The 16,147-nt window shown below is 34.2% G+C and overlaps 1 protein-coding gene and 1 long non-coding RNA gene across 5 annotated transcripts; both read left to right on the top strand.

Moving 5' to 3' along the window:
• The first annotated feature begins 849 nt into the window (after positions 1-849).
• On the top strand, positions 850-3,106 carry LOC140825322 (uncharacterized). Of its 2 annotated transcripts, none has more exons than XR_012116652.1 (3): positions 850-2,251; positions 2,332-2,710; positions 2,782-3,106. It is a non-coding gene; the product is annotated as an uncharacterized lncRNA (long non-coding RNA). The 2 variants fall into 2 exon arrangements; XR_012116651.1 differs by having other exon boundaries at positions 2,332-2,617; positions 2,782-3,100.
• Positions 3,107-6,275: 3,169 nt separating this feature from the next.
• Positions 6,276-15,422, top strand: LOC140825321 (villin-3-like). 3 transcript variants are annotated; one of them, XM_073187021.1, is made up of 22 exons: positions 6,276-6,432; positions 8,027-8,167; positions 8,304-8,403; positions 8,549-8,617; positions 8,698-8,934; positions 9,012-9,189; positions 9,298-9,430; positions 9,676-9,835; positions 9,904-10,054; positions 10,132-10,232; positions 10,334-10,492; positions 11,658-11,795; positions 11,895-12,032; positions 12,244-12,372; positions 13,098-13,245; positions 13,392-13,402; positions 13,474-13,614; positions 13,694-13,819; positions 14,069-14,131; positions 14,223-14,472; positions 14,562-14,797; positions 14,873-15,422. In XM_073187021.1, the coding sequence occupies exons 2-22, from the start codon at positions 8,112-8,114 to the stop codon at positions 14,984-14,986; spliced, it is 2,838 nt and encodes a 945-aa protein (XP_073043122.1). In that variant the 5' UTR covers positions 6,276-6,432; positions 8,027-8,111; the 3' UTR covers positions 14,987-15,422. The 3 variants fall into 3 exon arrangements, 2 of the variants coding, with proteins under 2 accessions (XP_073043122.1, XP_073043123.1); XM_073187022.1 differs by having other exon boundaries at positions 6,289-6,432; positions 8,095-8,167; XR_012116650.1 differs by lacking the exon at positions 6,276-6,432 and having other exon boundaries at positions 14,873-15,117; positions 15,169-15,422.
• The last annotated feature ends 725 nt before the right edge of the window (positions 15,423-16,147 follow it).

The following is a 16,147-nucleotide window of genomic DNA, read 5'->3' on the forward strand; positions in this document are numbered from 1 at the left end:
AGTCCAATACTCAATCCGTGTTACTATCAACGATGAAATTATACAACTTGAGAGTTTCGGCTAAAATAATATTATTTTATTACGTATTTAGAGATATTTTTAAAATATATATTATATTTGAATATGTAGTTTATATATTAAGATATATTTATGTTAATTAATTAATAATTATAATTTAATACAAAAGTACGATACTCGTTTATCCACAAATATAATATATATTTTTAAAAAACGAATAATAAATATTCTTGAAATAAAAAAGAGTACTAAATTGAATATAATAAGAATAATTAGATTTTAAAACAATTTAGTTTAAAAGTAACATTGATTTTTTATTTGAATCATGTATTAATTGAGGAGTGAGTCTCATGTGAGACCGTCTCACGTGTCATAATCTGTGAGACGAGTCAATCCTACTCATATTCACAATAAAAAATAATACTCTTAGCATAAAAATGTAATACTTTTTCATAGGTGACCCAAATAAGATATCCGCCTCACAAATACGATCCGTGAGACCCGTCTCACACAAGGTTTTGTCTTAATTGAGATATTTATAATAATTTTGTGTACGAATTTTTCAGTTTATCAATATTTTATTTATCAAATTATTTTATACTTGTCAAAAATATATATAATAATTCTCTCTCTTTTCCTTTTTTTTATTTTTTTTTTGTTGTATTAAGTGGATATTATCAGAATGTTACTTGATATTAAAATAGTTGTAAGCATTTCTTGCTGGAAAAAAATATAAGGTTGTGGAGACAAACTTTTTCCACACTTTTATTGTCAATAATCGCGAAATATTTGATTAAATAAAATGTTCTTGGCAGAATTTACCGTGTAATCCTAAATCTGGCCCGAATTTTTTAATTTTCGCTCATTTTCTTTGATTTAGGGTTGCTTCGTGCTAATTTTTTTTTTTTTTTTTGCTTAAATCTTGATTTGTGGCGTATCTTGCTGCCCTTAATTGAGAGATAGAGCTTCGCGATGCCTAATTATTCGCTGGCGCAAGCTCGCGCATTTTATGGATTTGTTTGTTGCTAGTATGTTGTACTACTATTCGTTCACGGAATTTTGTTTTGGTGCTAATTCGTTACTTGTGTAGGATAAATTTGTTCTTTCGAGAGGATTCACTGAGACAAGTCTGGCTGATAATGCTTGTTTTCTCATTGCCGTATGGCGATGCTTAGAAATATTATTTGCGTTTCTGCATTTTTAGATTTGTTTTTTTTCTTCCTCAGATAGTGGGCTACTTGATTCTTGGGTGCCTCGTACTCGTAGTTTGCATCGTTCTTAAATGATTATGGTTATGTTGATGATTGATAAAGAAAAGTCATTTAACATCTCACTCAACTTTGAAAGAGAAACTGCTGTTGCTAACTCATGCTATTGAGATATGTGCATATGGGGATCTGCATTTTATGATATAATTGAATGAGATTTTGGTCTTGTTCAGTTTTTCTGTTTATGTTTGTGTCTACATACTTTTTCCTGTATGGGTAGTTGATGGTTTGAGTTATTTGAAGTTGAACGGGAGAAATGTTTTTTGATGATCTGTTTCACACTTCACTATGCCTGTATATTTGTCAGATGATTTTACGCTATCCTTGTCTATTATTGAAGTTTAGCTTTTGTGTTCATATTCACATCGGCATATAACATTGGATAATTAAAACATGTTATCATTTGAGATTATTCATCTTTGGCATAAATAACCGCCGTGCTTATGTCCCATTCTCCCAAGTTTACATCCAGATAGTATTTATTCAATTCCCTTTACATTAAACTTTGCTTTGAGTTGGGGGGTTTGGGTGTGGATGTTAGATTCTTGGTATGATGCTATAGTTCCGTAGAAGGCATAGGATCGAATCCAATTTCTATTGCTTTAGTTGTTACACATATGACTGGAATCCTATTCAAGTGAGTTTTGCATATTGCTGTTATGGATGATTAGTCCAACTCTTAATGATTTGATACCATCTTGTCTTCAGAAGTGAATTAGATAGCCACTGAGTCTTGCTTCTGCCTTAGTCGACCTTCGAGTTATATTCATTGTGATTTGAGTTTCTTTTAATTTTGGAAATTGTCCATTAGGCTACTATCTAGGGCATAACTGTATTCTTATTTGGTTGAATTCTGTAGTTGTTGGAGCAAAAAATGGCAGCTAACTACATCTCCTCTTTAGCGTGAACGATTGCTCTTGTGTATGCTGTTGACCATATAATTGCCGATCAGAAGGTTTTTGGAGGTAAATGTTTTATGCATCAAACTCGAAACTTAGTCTATATAATTTTCTGGTATTGTGATGCCATTGGCATTGCACTGCAGGTACTACTCCTGAGACAGTTTCAGATAAAGAATGGTGGCGAGAGACTGACAAAAAGTTCCAGGCATGGCCTCGTACTGCTGGCCACCCAGTAGCCATGGACCCAATCACGCACCAAAATTTCATAGTCAGGTCCACTCTTGATCAATGAAACGGCACAGCTTTTTCCGTTTTCGCATGATGTAGAGCTCATGGTTTTTATCATTGGCCACCAATGAATACCCTTTGAGGAATGTTTTTTCTCGTGATTCTGCCTCTCACAGGCATAGACTCGTTGCAGCATAACAGGTGAACATAATTGCTGCACAGCATATTTCTTGTTATTTGATTTTGGTTGCGCCTTGCCAATGGTTGGTGCATGTTTTTCCCTTTTAATTGGAGGTAGGCCTTTGAAGGGCTTCGTGTGTTTTTACTTTAATTTTCATACGATGATATGAACATGTCTTGTCTAGGGAAATGCCGTGTAACGTGTGGTCCACTTCATCCAATGATTCAAACTACATTGTATTATGTAGCCTAGAATCTTCTTCCAGCTCAGCTAGGTGTTCCACATCATTTACCGCCAACTCCGCCTCGATTCTGGAGTCGTAAAGTGTAAGCCTTGTGCATCTCTCAATTAATTTTTTTACCAAAGTAGGTGTTAAGAGCAAGCAATTGACTTAACGCTACCCTCAAAGCTAGTTCAAGAGAAGAGGATTATCCAAATCCATATATATAATTCATATAGATTTCATCCAACCGACATGAGATAATTAACATCTCATAACGGTGGAACTTGACTTTGATACCATGTTAAAGATTGAGCATTTGACCTTACTCGACCCCAAAAGTTAGTTCAAAGGGAGATGATTGTTCGAGTCTATATATGCAACTCCTAGATATTTCATCCAACCGATGTGAGACAACTAACGGAACTCACATCAATTTTTGTTTTTTCTAAAATTATAAACAATACAAATTGATAATTTTTATTCAATCGAATATTTATTTATATAATGAAAAAAGAGCAATCTATGCAAATGTTAATTAATTTTAACACATATTTTTACAATGAAAATTTATGATTTGGCGCAAGTCTTGTGCTGTGTTTTTATATACTATGTGATATTGCCGTAATAAAAAAATATATTTAAGACAGCTCGAAATTAATCTTTTATGATGTCATAACAACGTCAACCTCTTTTTCTTTCGTTGTTTCAGGCAATATTAATATAGTCAAAGTTTGTTGATAAATTTGGATATTAACGACACAAAATGGTTTTAAAACCAGTTTCTTTTTCCGTCTCTCTTTATTTTGTGAAATTAAATTTATTTATTTTATTGTGAGTGTTTCACCTTTCATGCATGTGAAATAACTCCCATATTTTAAAATTTGCCGAATTTACTTTTTGTGATATATATAAATATTATATGGTTGGTCTCGTGGCTAGTATTGATTGATACAATTCAATGCATGTACATGCTTTTGGGTATGAACTGGGAGCCTTAACTCTTGGGCTTGTCTCCCTCGTGTGTGATATTAAAAACAAAACTAAAATCAATTAAATCCAAAATAAAAGCCTAAACTAATTTCTAAAAATTGAATAAAGCAATAATTTTATTATATATAGTAAATAAATTTAACAAATCGAAAAAATATCCGACCCCCCTTTCCTCTACCACTCACATCATCATCATCATCATCATCATCATCATCATTATTCAAGTTTCGGTTTTCTTGTTTTGGATCGGCCAGGCAGTACTTGGTGAATTGCTAGTTCGCTGCATGTTCAATCACGATAATATCTCCAACAACCCACGTTACTCTTGGAAAATGGCACCAGTTCTAGCAACAAAACTGAATTTCATGGGCGTAAACGAATCGAATGCGGCTCCAAATTCTTAAGTCCACCAAATTGGCAGTTACAAGTATGCATAAAAACGAAAGCAAGTAATAACGAACTGAAGTCAATTTGAAGTGAAGAAATTAAACACCCAAAATAGCTTAAGTTGGAATTTTTGAAACCAGAAGTGAAATGATGTTAGACTAACGAAGCTTTTTATCTTACAATCTGCATCGATTAATTAATTTATTTATTTTTCACTAATATAATGTGTTATTTTAATAATTAGTTTTATTTTTTATGGTTTGATTTAAACGTTGCATGAGCTCTTACTTACGATTCAAAATGTCTCGTGATTGATATTAGGAGAAATTGAAATATATATATTGGGAGAAATTAAAATATATAATAGAATTAGTTGGAAGATAAACATAGAATAAGAATGGAATGATTTCAAAACACACACACACACACACACATATATATATATATATATAAAACATTAAATATTCATTATGAGTTAGTTGTTGGATTATAACATTTCATTGATCATCTTAGCATATTCGGGATATAGAAAAATGTTTTAACGAATATTTGTCACCATCAACAATTTAATTGCCTTAAAAGAAAACAATTTATTTTCGATGCCGTGTTATATATTTATCCTAAAGGTCACGTCGTTGCTTGTATTTTTAGTGTTTGTGTGTGTATATATATATATATATTTATATATATATTATTATTATTATTATTATTACATAAAGATTAAACCTTGGGAGAGTGCTTGTGATTAAAATAGCTGAAAAAAAACTGAAAATAAAAAAATGGTGTTTTCTTTCCTCTCAATTTTTTTAGAAATTAATAGTCTGAATTATCATATTTAAACCGATAAACTACTTCCACTTCACTCGAAAACACTTAATAATATATCTTTTCAAATTCAGTGTTAATCCAAACACAATGCATAATTGAATAGGAGTAGGTCTTATGTGAGACCGTCTCACGGATCCTAATCTGTGAGACGAGTCAATCCTACCTATATTCATAATAAAAAGTAATACTCTTAACATAAAAAATAACACTATTTCATGGATAACCCAAATAAGAGATCCGTCTCACAAATATGACCCGTGAGACCGTCTCACACAAGTTTTTGCCATTGAGTAGATGTATCTTTTTACAAATTATTTACCAACTAATTAAATAATCAACTACTTAAATGACTTAATAAATTATCACGTAAAATAAAAATACATATTATTTATATTTTTATATTAACTATATTATTAATTAAAGCTAAATCTCTAAATTACTAATTCCTGTTACACGATTATAGTTCCAAAAATACTCTTTAACATCTTGACTCTATATTTCATATTTATTTTTACATCTTATCTGTCACCATTTCATTTAAAAAAATTAATAACTTTCAATTTTAAAAATTTTAAAATATATTATGTCTCTATTTATTTCATATACCAAATGTATTGTGCGTGCTAAGACTAGCTAGTATGTGTTAAATACATATACATAATATATATTAATATACTGATGCATGCAACAAAATATTTTTCATAATTTATTTGGTTTATATTTAATTGAAGATCAAAATATGATTATAAAAATAATGATGGACTACACTGTAATTTTGATTTTTGAAAAAATAGAAAGAAGAAAAGAAAAGAATTATCGGGTAAGAATTCAACTAACAACTTGATGTCGCTGTCCATTAAACTACATGTTATTTGTATTAAAATTTTAATATTTTATTAATATATATATATATATATATATTAAATCAGACAACGAAAAATTAATTTTTTTAGTGCGATGTCTGACCGCTAATATTCGAAGAGACCCCCCAACGTTTTCATCAGTTTTTTTTTTTTTAAATAACTGTCAAGCCACAAAGCGCGAGACCAGCAAAAAGCAAAGTTATACACGAAAGTAGAAAAAGAATAAATTATATTTAATTTAAAAAATAAAAAAAACTTGAAAATTATACAAATAAATTAATTGAAAACAGAAATTATGCCACGTAGAAAGATATAATAAATATTGTGACAGTACAATTGAGCAATTATTGATTTCACTTTTCTCTTGTAATAATAATTTATTTCCTTTGCCCAACTTTTTTGTATTAACCAGCTCTGCATATTGTTCGCTCCACCCTTTAAACCTTGTCCCTTTTTCCTTGAAATCTCACTTTTCAAGGGCACCATTCTTCGCTGCTTTTCATAAATTTTTGAAGAAAGAAAGAATTTTGGAGATCTTATAAAGGTTTGTCGCTTGATATTTCTTGCGCGGTTGTCTTATCGATCTTCTTCATTCATGAATTTGATATATTTATTTTATATCGTGGTTTGTATTATGAGATCCTTTGAATTGTTTCCCGTGATCTGAACTGTTTTTATTGGTTATTTGGAAGATGGGTTTACTTTAGCGTTTGCTAAGCTGTTGTTGATTAATCTGATTGGAGAAATATGTACCTTGCCGTGATCCTTACTTGGTATAATGCTGAAAAACTCAAGAAACGGGTGATCTTTGCTTTGTACAATGCTATCGTGTTCTCTTGATTTCGAAAGGGGAACGATTCAAAAATGGACCCGAATGATGTATTGAAGCTTCTATTTTTAGCGTTTGAAGTATGAAAAGACTGCTTTTTGAATAAATGGTTCATCTAGTTGCGAAGGTTTATGAATTATCACGCAAGTATCCAATAGCTGTTTTTGATAATCAGCTTTGTTTTGATTCTCATGTTGTTGCTCCTTAATGGTCCTGCTGTTGGAGGTGAAAAGTTGGGATGTGCTACTTTATAAACACAGGGGCGGTAGAACTGCACTAGCTGTTTAAGAATGTCATAGAAACCAAATCCAGATAACAGTGACATCCTGTTTACAGTTTTCATAATGGATATTCACATAAATTTCACGGGTATTTCTGGCGCAAAAGTAAATTTTGCCTGGATTCCGTTTTCATCAAAATTCATTGCACTATTTTTTCCTGGATCCATTGGATGTCCTAGAAAGGAGTAAAACTCAAAATCTTTTTGTTGAACTTCTATGTCTATGGTGTGAATTAATTGCTTTGTTGGCTAACAAATCACTAGTTACAATCAGCATTGTTTGACCTCATGGAGATTGTGAAAACTGGATTATCTAAACTACTGGAGAGGTCGTTTCTTGAGACGCGAAGTTTGACTTAGGCAAGATTAATAACGAAGGCAATTATACACTGTCCAAGTTTGTTTCTCTTGATGATTCAATTTGTTGGAATAGATTTCAGAAGAAACTATGGTCAGAAGTGTTTCATCTTCTCAAACTAAAAGGAATGATGCTAACAAACATTATTCACATATCAAAATGCGTCAAAACTGATATTTGTTCTGCATCAGAATCTTGCATCAAATTCATACCTATAATTTCTTCTCAACAGAAAGCATAAAACCTTGTGGAAATTACCAGCCAATAGTAGATACTATAAAATATAGCCTTTTCTGAAGTAAATGGCTTATGTTTACATCTGCAGCTATTGACTTTTCATACTTTAACGTTTTAGCCAAGAGAGATGATCACATGAAAGAAACAAGTATTTCATAAATGCAATGATGGGTGGTTGAGCATTACGCTATCTGGCACACTTTTGTCTCAGAATACGAAAAATGCCTGCTACTGTGGATTTTTACTTCACAGATGATTAATTAAAATTTTATGGTTGCGATTTGAACGGTCCTCTCTTGTTTGATTTTCCTATTCTTATAGTTAGCGTTATAACATTCTCCTCTATGGAGGTAGTACGATGATTGATGCAGCTATGAGTGCGGATTTTTGAAATATATTCTTGCTTACAACTTTCTTTTTTTGTTTTCTCCCAGCAATTTATTTTGTGGAAGTGAAATACATTTCTGGTAAAATCTTTTCTCTGTATCACCATCGTTAGCAGTGGGAGGATAAAGCACAATGTCTAGCTCAGCTAAAGCTCTGGAACCTGCATTTCAGGGTGCGGGTCAGAGAATGTATCCACTAACCAATTATGTTGTTGCACCTTTATGATTTTTGTGAAAACTACACATATTTGGTTCTTTTATTCATTTGCATGTGTTTTTTCAGTTTGAAGTTTCTACTTTTTTTGTTAGACTTAATATGTTTTAGAGGGACTGAGATCTGGAGGATTGAGAACTTCCTACCTGTTCCTTGGCCAAAATCTAATTTTGGTAAATTCTACGCAGGAGATTCTTATATTGTTCTACAGGTGCTTGGTTATTTCCTCTACACTGTAGTTATGAGTTGAATTTTCTAAATTTCCATTTGGAGGTACTTGATTTAAAAGTAGAGAAAATAGGCTCCATGTGTCAGAATTTTGTTAAATTTATTGTTTTTCTCTCTCTTACATACAGACAAGTCCTGGTAAAGGAGGTGCTTTTCTTTATGACATACATTTCTGGCTTGGAAAGGATACTAGTCAGGTTCAAATTTTATTCTTCTTGGTCTCAAGAGCACTTTAATGGTTTCAATCTTGTAACTTGAAGCTCCACGTTATTTTTAGGATGAAGCTGGAACTGCAGCTATCAAAACTGTCGAACTTGATGCTGTTCTCGGTGGTCGGGCTGTGCAATACAGAGAAATACAAGGGCATGAGTCCGACAAATTCTTGTCATATTTCAAGCCATGCATCATACCTTTGGAAGGTGGTGTTGCATCTGGATTTAAGAAAACAGAAGAAGAAGAGTTTGAAACGCGGTTGTATATTTGTAGAGGGAAACGAGTTGTGAGATTGAAGCAGGTGGAGTAACGTCCGGTGCACCGTAAAATTCTAAATATCGGCAGGAAGTGAAATAATGTTTTTCCAATAACATGTAGGTTCCCTTCTCCCGGTCCTCCCTAAACCATGATGATGTCTTTATTCTTGACACAAAAGACAAGATATATCAATTCAATGGGGCAAACTCCAATATTCAGGAGAGAGCCAAAGCATTGGAAGTAATTCAGTTTTTGAAGGACAAATATCATGAAGGGAAGTGTGATGTTGCCATCGTCGGTATGAACACTCCCTCTATGGTTTTCTGTTTATTAGGTGTTTTATGTTACTTTGTTGTGTTTTGACATGGCATTATGTCAATTCTCTAAATGTGATTCCCCACTTCAGATGATGGAAAATTACAAGCTGAATCAGATTCTGGTGAATTTTGGGTTCTCTTTGGCGGGTTTGCTCCAATTGCTAAAAAGATTGCTACTGACGATGATATTATTCCTGAGAAAACTTCTGCCCAGCTTTATAGGTTATTTTTTCACAACTTATTATTTTTGTCTCCGAGATAGCCAGTGGTCATTATAGGTTTCTATGTCTGGTAATTGCTAAATCTATTAGCAATGGATAGCATTCAGCAATCAAGTTATTGATGACACAAAACTAAACATTTCTTTTGAGATTTTGATTGATAATCGATCTAGAAAGTAAGAGGCAACAACATTTATGGTGACCGTAATTAACTCGTGCTTTCATCATTTCCTCGGCTTTTTACAGCATTATTTCTGGTCAACTCAAGCCAGTTGATGGTGAACTTTCGAAGTCAGTTCTAGAAAACAATAATTGCTATTTGTTGGATTGTGGTTCTGAAGTTTTTATTTGGGTTGGCCGGGTGACTCAAGTTGATGAAAGGAAAGCTGCTATTCAAGCTGCAGAGGTAAAAACGATGAATTTGTATCTCTATACTACGTAATAATGGATTTTCACAGCCAAATGATGTTCCAGGATTTTTTGGCTAGCCAAAATAGACCAAAAGCAACTCAGATATATCGCCTTATCCAAGGTCATGAGACACATGCGTTCAAATCCAACTTTGATTCATGGCCTCTAGGGTCAGCACCTTCTGTGGCCGAGGAGGGAAGAGGAATAGTAGCGGGTATGTCTTTTGCCTTTTTTCAGATATATTTGCTCTACACATCTTCTAAATAGAAAAATATTTTACAATTTTTTCAGCTTTGTTGAAACAACAAGGTGCTTCCACAAAGGGAACAAGCAAAAGTACTCCGGTCAATGAGGAAGTCCCTCCACTGCTTGAAGGAGGTGGAAAGATAGAGGTCCATTCCCTGCTTTTCTTTTATGGATCCTCTGGAATTGACTTACATATAGATGTTATTGGATAGGATTGCTTGGAGTTCTAATTTTTGTTTATTTCTAGGTTTGGCACATAAATGGCGGTGCCAAAAATCTTGTGCCCACCGAAGACATTGGCAAATTTTACAGTGGGGATTGCTATATTGTGCTCTATACATACCATTCATCTGAAAGAAAGGAAGATTACTACTTATGTTCTTGGATTGGAAAAGACAGCGCTGAGGTACCATAAACTGTTGTGGGGGTTAAATAGTTATGAATCTATTCCTAACTGAAGAAATTGGAAGGAGAAGGATTTATGTCCAAAGATTAGTGATCGGGGTGGGGGTGTTATGTATTGTTTTCACAAAAATTAACCTTCTTGGATTGGTGTAAATGTATTTTCACAACTATCATATTGTATTGCTCTCTATGTTGATTCCATACCCTTCTTCAGACAGTTACTTCTGTTAGGTTTTCATCTGTTTAAGAATTCTAAGAAATCTGTGAAAGACAAATCAAGAGTGAAATTAAGAATCCAGTTTACTGGTATGGAAATGATAAGATGGATTTCCATGAAATGTTTAAGGACAAGTAAGATATTAGCATTTATCAGTTGGCATGTTTTCAATGATTGAATATAAATGGCAGAGTACTAGCTAAAGATTGATTGTTCTCTTCAATGAAGGAACACATATCATCAGTTAGGAAAATGGATATGACTGGTATGAGAAGTAATATTAGGAGTGAACATGCCAAAATGTATATTGGATGGACAGCAGGGTATCTGCAATTTATAGGTTTCAGAGTCATAGATAATTATGGTGGGCGAGTCAATACACGGGTTTAAATATTAGGAAATTTAGCTTTGAAGACGATCTATGGTGGATGAAATTGAAAAAAAGAGGATTCCTATGAGATTAAATTATGTTAACTGATTATATATTGTCAACTGTTGGCCGAAAGCTCACCCATTCTGAATATTGTGAGTAAATCTTGCGTAATTGTGAGAATGTTATTTGCTTATGTTGATGTGTTTCTGTTTCTCTCTCTATGTTCTATGAAATCAAATAGTCAGGTTTTCTGTCATATGTGCTCTCCATTATTGGCTACGAGATTTTTATCTTTATGCCTTTTCCAAGATTCCGATGATTGCATATTCATCACCATTGACCTTTACACTTCATATATCAGTATTAGTGTGTGATGTGGGGTGGATGGTGGTATTCTTGCAATTTTACCGAGCCTGCCTACAGCTCTCACCCTAATTTTACTTTATGAGATAAAAACATGCCTGTTACTTGTACTTTTCTGACATCTGGAGGCTAAGAGATTTGAATTTTTTATGGTTTCTATTTACAATCATTTTGTCATTCAGTCACTAATAAAACTTGGTCCCCAATATTCAGGTGGATCAAAAGCTCGCTGATAGATTGTCCAGCACAATGTATAACTCGCTGAAAGGAAGACCGGTGCAGGGTAAGATATTTCAAGGGAAAGAGCCGCCTCAATTTGTTGCCATTTTTCAGCCTATGGTGGTCCTCAAGGTATGCCTATGGATATTGAAAATAAAGGGAGAAAAATAAGTTGTAACGTGTAATCAAATAATAGCGAATCCGTGTAATCAAATCAACTTGTTTTATTAGGGTGGAATAAGCTCAGGTTACAAGAGCTATATTGCTGACAAAGGTTTGAATGATGAAACATACACTGCTGATGGTGTTGCGCTCATGCGTATATCTGGAACTTCTTTGCATAATAACAAAGTCATTCAAGTTGAAGCGGTATGTCAATTGACATGTTTATACTTAATGCTGTGTACTTTCGAGGCTTTTCTGTTTCAAAGAGTTCTGCCTGTAAGATTTAGGTTTTGGGACATCCAAGTTGAGAAAAGCTTAGTCTCCTAGTTGTTTCATTGTAGGTGTATGAAATCTGAACTGTTGAATATTTGGGTAATGTCTATGACGATATAAACCTAATCTGGTTATTTTTCAGGTGGCAACATCGTTGAACTCAAATGAATGTTTTCTGCTGCAATCTGGATCGTCCCTTTTTAGTTGGCATGGCAATCAAAGCACCTTTGAACAGCAACACCTAGCAGCCAAAGTAGCAGAGTTTCTGAAGGTATAAAGTTTGTTGAAGAAGACTTCACTGTCTCTAATTTATCTTGTAAAAAAATATCTGTATATTACATTAAATTATCATCCAGCTTGGTGTTGTTGAAACCAACTGAAATGAAAAGAGTGACTTCCATGCATGTGATGTGGGAAAATGAGAAGAGAGTGGAGAATGTAGGATAAAGTAAGAGAATGAGGAAGAAGAATTGGGGAGGATACTGGGGAGATGAGAGAAAAGGGAAACAAAAAAAGAGGGGAGGGGGGGTTTGAGGCCGAGAAGGGGAAGAAGAGAAAGAAAATCTCAGCAATGTTATTAATCAAAATCTGTCATCCATTTGTTATCAAAGCCAATTAGAAATTGAAAGTAGATCAACCAAAACAAATACAAATCCTATCTTGTTTCCATTTATTCTTTTATGTACAATCTCTCCAGAATCCATTTATGCTAAACATGTTTTTCAATAATCGAGGCAAGTAGATGATAAGTATTCTGGAACCGAGTCAGTTCCATTGAGGAATATGCATTGGGATGGTTTGTTCAAGAGCAAAAAAAAAACTAGTTGTATTACAATCTCTTTGACTGAAGTGCAGGCATAAGATTTGTTGATTGATTTTAGTAGCAAAATGTTTCGTAAAAAGATGTCAGTACTAAGGGTCCTTTTTATACACGTGGAAGTGTCTTTATGGAATCTTACATTGCAATTAACAACTACATTACCTTGATAAACTCAGCCTGGTTCAGTCGTCAAACACGCTAAAGAAGGAACTGAAAACTCATCCTTTTGGTTTGCTCTTGGAGGAAAACAAAATTACACCAGCAAGAAGCTATCTCCGGAGGTTGTCAGAGATCCCCATTTATTTGGGTTCTCCATCGTTAAAGGTAGCAGTTTTCTTTGATGTGATTATTTTTCTCTCCTTGATCACTTGATTTCTTTATATTAATATCTAGAGTGTAGTAGTAATATCTCTTGGCTTGTTTTGACATATTTTCTTCTCATGCACATGCTTCCATGTGGGCGCGCCCAGGAAAGTTTGAGGTATATGCTGTTAATAGAAGTTGTCTCAGAAGTTCTGTTTAAGCTATATCTGAATAATAATTATTATCTAGGTTGAAGAAATATACAACTTCTCTCAAGACGACCTCTTAACCGAGGATATATTAATACTTGACACACATGCCGAAGTCTTTGTATGGATTGGTCAGTCCGTGGACCCTAATGAGAGGCAAAATGCTTTTGAAATTGGACAGGTACTGGACGCCCAAATTTTCAATTGTTAAAGTCGTATCTCCTATCTGTGCTTTACTGACTACTTAAAGCATACTGCAGAAATATCTTGACATGGCTGCTTCATTGGAAGGGCTGTCTCCAAATGTTCCATTGTACAAAGTCACAGAAGGAAATGAGCCATGCTTCTTTACCTCATATTTTTCATGGGATCCTGCAAAAGCTAACGTATGTCATAGATGGTTATTTCACTTGGATGTTTTTGTGGTGTTATTCTGGTTTTGATTAATTTCGCGTTAATCTTCCACAGACAATACGGGGAAGCGCCTTAGTCCTTACCCACAAAATTTTCCTTTTGGTTTCTTCTATGAAATTTGTTACTTTGGTTGTTTCATCTCGATCACTTGTGTAGGTATAAACCTTTTTCCTAATGCTATATTCTCATGTTGACAAAATAAATTCTCATTTGCCTAACAGGTGCCTGGAAACTCATTCCAAAAGAAGGTCATGTTACTCTTTGGTGCTGGGCATGCTGTGGAGGTAAAGGTTAATCTGATGAATTTTCTTTGACTCAAATATGTTTCCTTTTGTCATCTGCTTTTTGTTTTTTGTTTTTTTTCGTTCATATCAGGAGAAGGCCAATGGTTCAAATCAAGGGGGACCAACTCAAAGAGCTTCAGCATTAGCTGCTTTGAACTCGGCGTTTAAATCCACTCCATCTCCAAAAGCGGGTTCGGCCTCAAGGCCCATGGGAGCAAGTGGGGGTTCACAGAGAGCAGCAGCAGTGGCTGCTTTATCATCTGTTTTGACTGCTGAAAAGAAAGAAGATGTTTCTCCTTCCCGCTCAAATAGAAGTCCGCCTGCAGGGACTAGTCATCATGGTTTTATAATCTTGCCCTTCTAATGCATAAATAGAGTTACATTAGCCAACTTTAGTTCTGTGACCAAAATATAGTCACCATTCTTGCAGCTGCAGCCAAGTCCGAAGATTCTGTTCAGATTGAAGATTCCAAAGAAGTTGTGGAAGTCGAGGAATCTGAAACAATTGAACCTATATCAGAGGCAAATGAGGAGGTTTCAGGAACGAAGCCTGAGATTGACCAGGACAAAAACAACACTGAAACCATTCAAAGCACATTTAGTTACGAACAGCTCAAGGCTAAATCTGACAACCCTGTGACTGGAATTGATTATAAGAGGAGAGAGGTTTGTTGCTTTCGATGGCATTATCAATTCCACCTCAGAGTATGTCTCTCTGCTTATTATAATGATTCATTTCAGGCTTATCTCTCTGACGAAGAATTCCAATCCGTACTCGAAATGACAAAAGAAGCATTCTATAAGTTACCTAAATGGAAGCAGGACATGTATAAAAGGAAAGCCGATCTCTTCTAGGACTCCACTGCTTTTCTTTCCTTTCTTCCTATACTTCCAGCGCAACCTGATTTTATGAGGTCACATTACGCCTGGATTCCGCTTCTTATATTTTCGTATCTGCCTTTGAAACATTTAATTTGCATCGGTTTGTCATCTGTTGATTTCTTGAAGTCGTCGTTAGTGTCTTGCGTACCATGCAGCATTGCAGCATATTTTGAAGATTGTAGTTCAAAGGCAAGAGACAGATTAAATTCTTTGATTTGGTTGTTATGCCAGATGAGTTTGTGATTATTATCGTTTGGTGTTAAATAATCAATCACCTTTGTGTAAATGCTTGCACTGGTAGATGAAGTTGCTTAAAGTCAGACGGACGGATGGATGGATTTAATTGTGAATGCTTTTGGGTTTTGTGAGCTTCTTGAGACAAATTTGACTGAGTATTGATTTGATCCTGCTTTTGCGAATGCTTTTGGATAGATTTATATTGAATTAATTTTAACACCTCGCTTTTTTTTGCAACCAAACTTCACATGTTCCATTTATTAACATCCAGCTAGGCGACGTCTTTTAGCTTTATTATTTGTTGAAAAAGAGAAGACATTGGAAATAGTTTGGAATCTCTTGGCTAATATATTTGTACGTGTCAAATTGAATACACATGGATATTTATGTTATAATATGTAAAAACACTTTATCCAAAACATTTCTCTTTGTTTTCGACCCTTGCACCTTAGACACCTAGTACATGATCAATGTTTCTTGTCATTTCTTATATTAAATATGATATTTCGTGTGGTGAGATGAAATTATTTTAGAAATTTATAGAAGTAACAAAATAATATGGCAAATGAAAGTCATAAATTTTAAAAGTTCCACTACGATCCTCCCCATGGTCTTCTCTAAATTAAACATAGTTTTCTGAGATTATTTTATCATGTCGTTATGCTCTATTCCCGACCATATACTATCTATATTCAAATGGCATTTATCATATACTTAGATTGTATCTATCCGAGACCGAGCATTTGGCTCAGTGGTCTCATCCGGGATTCCCTTGTGGAGCTGCCCGATTTCGATCCCCACCCCTTTAGATTTGGACTCTCAAAAAAAAATATTGCATGCATCTATCCGACGTTCAGAAGAGAGTGCACAAGTATGTCAGATGCTGGCATTAAAGTT

The sequence above is a fragment of the Primulina eburnea genome, chromosome 3, assembly GCF_022965805.1.
Source record: "Primulina eburnea isolate SZY01 chromosome 3, ASM2296580v1, whole genome shotgun sequence".
Taxonomy (NCBI): domain Eukaryota; kingdom Viridiplantae; phylum Streptophyta; class Magnoliopsida; order Lamiales; family Gesneriaceae; genus Primulina; species Primulina eburnea.

Excerpts from the sequence above, each read along its gene's own strand:
- LOC140825321 (XM_073187021.1), top strand. The coding sequence starts at position 8,112 with ATGTCTAGCTCAGCTAAAGCTCTGGAACCTGCATTTCAGGGTGCGGGT. Across the intron at positions 8,404-8,548 it reads ATTCTTATATTGTTCTACAG|ACAAGTCCTGGTAAAGGAGG; the intron begins GTGCTTGGTTAT and ends TCTTACATACAG. Across the intron at positions 8,618-8,697 it reads TTGGAAAGGATACTAGTCAG|GATGAAGCTGGAACTGCAGC; the intron begins GTTCAAATTTTA and ends CGTTATTTTTAG.